The sequence below is a fragment of the Raphanus sativus genome, chromosome 4 (genome assembly GCF_000801105.2).
Source record: "Raphanus sativus cultivar WK10039 chromosome 4, ASM80110v3, whole genome shotgun sequence".
Lineage (NCBI taxonomy): Eukaryota > Viridiplantae > Streptophyta > Magnoliopsida > Brassicales > Brassicaceae > Raphanus > Raphanus sativus.
In genome coordinates this window covers 10731512-10737533 of record NC_079514.1, presented here as the reverse complement: position 1 = coordinate 10737533, position 6022 = coordinate 10731512, and the positions used below count along the sequence as shown (strand labels likewise).

Sequence of the window (6022 nt, the reverse complement as noted above, 5' to 3'; positions counted from 1 at the left end):
TTTCCACAGACTCTAAAAATACTTTTGAACATTCTCCTTTCATTAATGATAATATAAAGATCATCGGAAGACAAATCTATATGTGTATATCACTGGTGGAACGCAAGTTTAAATTTAGTATCGGGGCTAATTATCCAAACCAAGAAAGACGAGAACCAACAACATCAATAGTTCTGAACACTATATGAGCCTAACAATTAGTCCAAAAAGTTTTTGACATCATATGGAATAAAGAAGAAAGGAAACAATACAATTTGGAATGAACATTGTGACCTTAGACTTAAAGTGCCCCTCCCCTTCGCCTTCATGCTTTTACCAATCCCACAAATGCAATTCCACTAAAACTTTATTGGGAGTGGAATCAAACGCATCGAACTCCTTTGTGCATGCATGTATGTCACTGCTTCTTCAAAGTATCCTTTTGGTTGTTATCTTTTTGTTTGCAGTATTCATCCACACCTCTTTTCGGCTTATGTCCCTTTCCATAATGGGCCTTGAGCTTAAATTATATAGCAAGGCCATATAGTCCTATGAATAGAAAGTTGACCTCAAAAGCCACTTTTTAAGATGTTAATGTCAACATTTTTAACCATACTATATATAGTACCCGTCAACATAACCTTTACAAGTTATGTCGATTTGCACGCAAAGTTTCTACATGTCAAAGTCATTAGCTGGTCCTCTAGCTTAAATGACTTTTTAAAAGTATCACTAAACATCTCTAAAGCCAGCAACACTGGCGAATGGCGATCAAAGTTGCATGGATTAGTACCATGACCGTTTTTTAGCACGTGCAAGTGGAGCGGTCGAACAGGATCCAAAATTTTAGAGGGTCCATATTTTTTTTATTTTGTCTTACTAATAGTTATAAATTTAAATCATATTTTTATAAAAAATCAGAATGACTATATTTGACTTTATTTTTGTATTTATAACCAATAAATGTAAATTATATTTTTTTTGTTTATATAACCAACTAAAAAGACAGTAAATTAGGAAGTAATTAATATTTATATCAATTATATATATTTGGAAAGTAATAAATAGTTGTGATGTGTGTTTGAATATTTAATGGTAGTATAGAAAGTTAATATTCTAATTGATTATATTTAGGAAAAAAATATCAATTAGTGATTAAAAATATGGAGAACAAAATATTTTTTTCATCAATTTTAATTAAAAATAGCAAACAAAAAAAGATAAAGCTAACATACAACTTCTGTTAACAACAAAAATAGTGACTTGTCCAATCAAGAGTATATAGCTTACTATTCAGATTTTGTTATTTTATTATATTTATAGATTATGATTTCTGATTGTGGATATAATAAACGTAAAAGATACTAAAAAAATTAGAATAATGATCAAATTTGATGATATGATCTATGATTTTGCATTAAAAATCTAAATAATAAAATTTAATGATTTGATCAATGATTTTACATTAAAATTAGAAACTGATGTTATTTAGATTATAAATAATAGAATTAATGTATTTATTTTATATTATAATGATATTTTGTAAAAAAATCAAAACTATTTTAGATTATTAAGAAAGGTCTTATTTTTTTTTTTGAACAGGGTCTCTGAAAAGTTTGAGACGGCCCTGATTAGTACAACCCCATTTCACAAATTTCATCCATAAAAAAAGAGACTGAACACACAATATACTTAAACATTACTTTAGTACATAACTACATAACGAAATCTGGACATAAAATGAAACCTACACAAACACAATCTCATGTAATGCCATTTGTACAACATATAGCCTCAGACCTCCTCGCTCTGCTGCCTCTGCAACACGCTTGAAGAAACTCGAGACCACCTGCTCATCACATGCGACTTCAGCTCTGAAGTGTGGTCACTGGTCCTCTCAAGGCTAAACCGCTCCAGGAATCTTCTCTCCTGGTCTGAGTTGATGTCTTGGATCCGAGTCTCTTCAGCGCAATCTCTATCAATTCTAAGAAAGGTAGCAGCTCAAGCAACATTATATCATCTCTGGAAGCAGCGCAACAACGCCCTCCACAACAGTGTCTCCATCCCGCCGCACGCTCTGTTTCGCATCATTGACAAGGAAATCCGCAACATCATCTCAGCCGGGAAGGACAGAAAAGCTTTCCATGGTCTGATGGTTATTTGGCTCGCTTGAAACCTTTATCTTCTTGTTGGCCTTAAATTAGTCTGCTGTCTTGTTTTTAACTTTTTTTGCCTTGACAGCCTATCTCTTCGATTGTACTAATTTGTACTTTCAGAATCTTCATTTTAATGATATTAACAAGTTAGAAAAAAAAAAAAAACAACATTGGTTTTTGGTGGGTAAAAATAGCTTAGGGTAGTGGTATCATCTGAGTAAGATACCAAAACTGGCATTTGTATTTTATTTTCTCTACTGCGAATCCATGGTGGGATCGGATGTATTTCAATGTGATATGACCATTCAGGAAACAATGAACAAAAACTATTAGGTTGGTTCTCTAATCGAGATTGTTGATTGAATTAGACAATTGGTAGACCGCCAAAGATGACAAGGAGCACAAGTAGTGAATGGACTTTGAAACTAAAAGGACCTAATCATAATGAAGTCCCAAGACCCATTTTTCTTCTAGACATGTGGAAAATAAACATGGCTCCAAGCAGTGTCGGCCCTGAGATTTTGGGGGCTTGTTGTACTGTCTATGTAAATAAAAAATTTAGAGGCTTAAAAAAAATTTTGGGGACTTATTTCTATGTAATTTTCTTCAAAATTTTTGGGGACATATTACAAATGTTTTATCACGCATTATTCAGGGCCGGTCCTAGCTCCAAGCCTCCAACACCACCATGACTCTGATATAGTATAATAAAGTTGTTGTTTTGCAAATAAGAGAATGATTTGATCTACGACAATATAAACGGCTTAATCATGTATTAGTTAGAATATAATAATACGAGACTGATAGAGAATCTATTAGTAATAAACTTATATAAAAAAATTGACCCAAAGAAAGAACTAATATCAAATAAACAGAGATGAGATGAGCAAGCGCCACTCATGGCGTTAGCATCACGTGATAGAATCACTATTTTAAACTTCCCCGCTGTATTTTCCGACAAGACGCGACGATGACGTTTATTTCGTTATAAAATATATATAATTTTTTGGTAAAATAAAATAAAATACATATAGTTGCATCACCATATAGTTACATTACTGATCCAAATTACAGTGAGGTTAACATCAATCTTCAAAAGGTATTATTGGCTACTTTTTTTTTTATTATTGGCTACTTGTGTTCCAGATGTTTGTTCTCTTTCACAACAAATGCACCTTGTACAACAATATTTTTCTATTGATAATGTAATATTTCATTATATCATCTCCAATATATTTTGCTATTTTTTCTTTATTTAATAAATGTTGAATCTACTCAAATATTTTTTTCTAAAATAGCATTTTCTAAATATAAAACAAAATAAAAATTACTATTTATTTCCTTAAATATATATAAAGAAGAAAAAATATTTTCTTAGGATAAGAAATAGAGTAGAGTAGATTTATCTTTAAATATTGTTATTAAAACAAATATAAAAAAGTGAAGTGAAGCGCTAATCGGTCCATTGTAAAAGATTAGTTAAACACAAATAAATCGCCAGGTCGAGTGTCCAAAACATTTGAGTATCTCCATATATGAGAAAGAGTATATTGCATGTGTCTCTCCCCTTTTCCCTCAAAATAGCTCACACTCAAGCTCAGACAATAGTAGTAATTAGTAAATCTCTTCCTTTTGATTCAACGTAATTTCATCATACTTTTCATTGATGTCTTATGGTTTAATTAATACTATTAAAACAGACACACGATCTATTAGTATAGGTATGGTCTAATTATTTTAATATAATTATTAACGCTTCTTATTAATTATTTAAAAAAGAAAATTTACACAAATAAAAATACATATATAATTAAAAATACAATTATAAAAATTAAATGTTAAAAATGTAAAATAAAAAAATATACCCACCTTTTTAAAAGTGGGTCAAAATCTAATACCGACTTAATTTTGGAGAGTCTTGAAAGTCACACGAGACGAACCAAGTTATATTGTTTTGCCAAAACACTATTCAAACCACTTGTAAATTGTAACCAATCACATTCATCACTAAATCTATTTCTTTTTAGAACAAATATAGAGAGCCAATTAAGAAATACCATTTTATTAAATTAAACTAGTTATAAACAAAAGAGATGCCAACAAAGTCAATAAAATCCAAACTTCAACCATAATTTCCGGGATGAAGAGAGATCGGACCATAGGTGACAAACTCACAAGTCACAACTAGCTTTGCTCTCACTCCTCACTCCTACAGATTGATTATTAATTTTTTTTGTAATTAATCAGGCGTCATTAAACGTCTCTCTAATCCTGTGGTCCATTTTAACACTATTTAATTACATTGCATGTGACTACAGCTTCAACCTAGCGATCATCGTGGCATTTTCTCATGATATCAACTGTACTTCAGCAGTCTCTTAAATATAAAACAAGAAAAAAATCATTTAAAAAACATTGCACTCTATTATTTACATAGAAGAAGCTAAAGACAAAGCAGAGAGATAAGAGCGCGATGAGACGTCAACCACGTCCACGTCCCTCGCCACCGCGTTCTCACTCATCTCCGTCGTCATCTTCATCGGAGTTCGAGTTCAACGTCTCCATCTCTCCTCGAAAAGCTTCTTCTTCGCTCTGTCCCGCCGATGAGCTCTTCTACAAAGGCCAGCTCCTCCCTCTTCAGCTCTCCCCTCGTCTCTCTCTCGTCCGTACACTCTGTTCTTCTTCTTCCTCCTCCTCTGACTACACTTCCTCTTCCTCCGCCGCACGTGACTCCACCGAGTCTTCCTCCTCGACTGACTCCACCGCCTCTTTTCCTCTCCTCCGCCCTCCGCCGCTCGATGGCTGCGACTCTTCCCGTCCTAGCTCCGTAACCGACGAGGAAGATTTGTTCTTTAAACCGACGAAGAAGAACACTAGCGGTGGTTTCTCGCTCTCTAGATTCTCCTCTGTTTTCAAGAAAGATCACAAAACCGTCTCCGCCGCCGCGGCTCCGTCTTCGGTGAAGAGAATGAGCTCAACGGCGAAAGAGGTAATCCGCAAATACATGAAAAAGGTCAAACCTTTATACGACAAGCTGTCTCAGAAACAGAGCAACACCGTTGTCGCGTCTTCGAAAACAGAGCAGTTATCTCTCAAACACTCCGGGAACATCCGTGGAACCTCCGCCGTCGCCTCCTCCTCCTCCTCTGCCATCACCTCCATTCCGGCCGCTGCCTCCAGCGGCGGCGGCGGGATCTCTATCTCTTTCTCAGGAAACCTGATGAAATACACGAAACGTGGACGGTGCGCGGCGAGCTGTCCGTCGTCGATGAGGTCATCTCCGAGTCACTCCGGCGTGCTGACACGTGGCGGTTTCCCGGGTCAAGGAGGAGGTAGCTGCAGCAGCAGCATCAACAACAGTATGTCTTCTTCGATGGAAGAGTTGCAGAGTGCTATTCAAGGAGCTATTGCTCATTGCAAGAACTCAATGATGCAGAAGAATATGGTTAGTAGTCTTGAGATCTAGTTTGATGCATCTCATTTATGTTTTTATGTTCTTGTCTTTCTAGACATTTTTAAAATTTTAATCTACTCTATTTTTTTGTCTTAGAATTGCAAGTGCGATCCAAACATCCGATATAATTAACGATGTTAATGGTTTATTTTATCTGTTTGATTAACTTAACTCAGAATAAGACATTGTAGTTGGTGGGTTCATTTCATGATCCATCTTGATTTCAATTCCTTTTCATATTATATATGTTATCCATCTTGATTTTTACGGACCAGAACTCATACATTTCATTCGCAAAACAAAACCAGTATTGTATTTATCCAATTAATATAAGTTCATTAGGCTTTTGTATAGATTTTCATGGTATAGCCAAAAAGAATGCTTCCAACGAACACTGTTTTCTCTGCTTCCATACCTTGCGGTCTGTTGAATT

General features: G+C 34.8%; 1 protein-coding gene across 1 annotated transcript; it reads left to right on the top strand.

Annotated features, from left to right (window-relative positions):
- Window positions 1-4504: 4504 nt before the first annotated feature.
- Window positions 4505-5755, top strand: LOC108850244 (probable membrane-associated kinase regulator 1). The gene has a single exon (XM_057006859.1). The coding sequence runs from the start codon at window positions 4609-4611 to the stop codon at window positions 5599-5601; it is 993 nt and encodes a 330-aa protein (XP_056862839.1). The 5' UTR covers window positions 4505-4608; the 3' UTR covers window positions 5602-5755.
- Window positions 5756-6022: the final 267 nt, after the last annotated feature.

Coding starts and splice junctions, on each gene's coding strand:
- LOC108850244 (XM_057006859.1), top strand. CDS start 4,609: ATGAGACGTCAACCACGTCCACGTCCCTCGCCACCGCGTTCTCACTCA.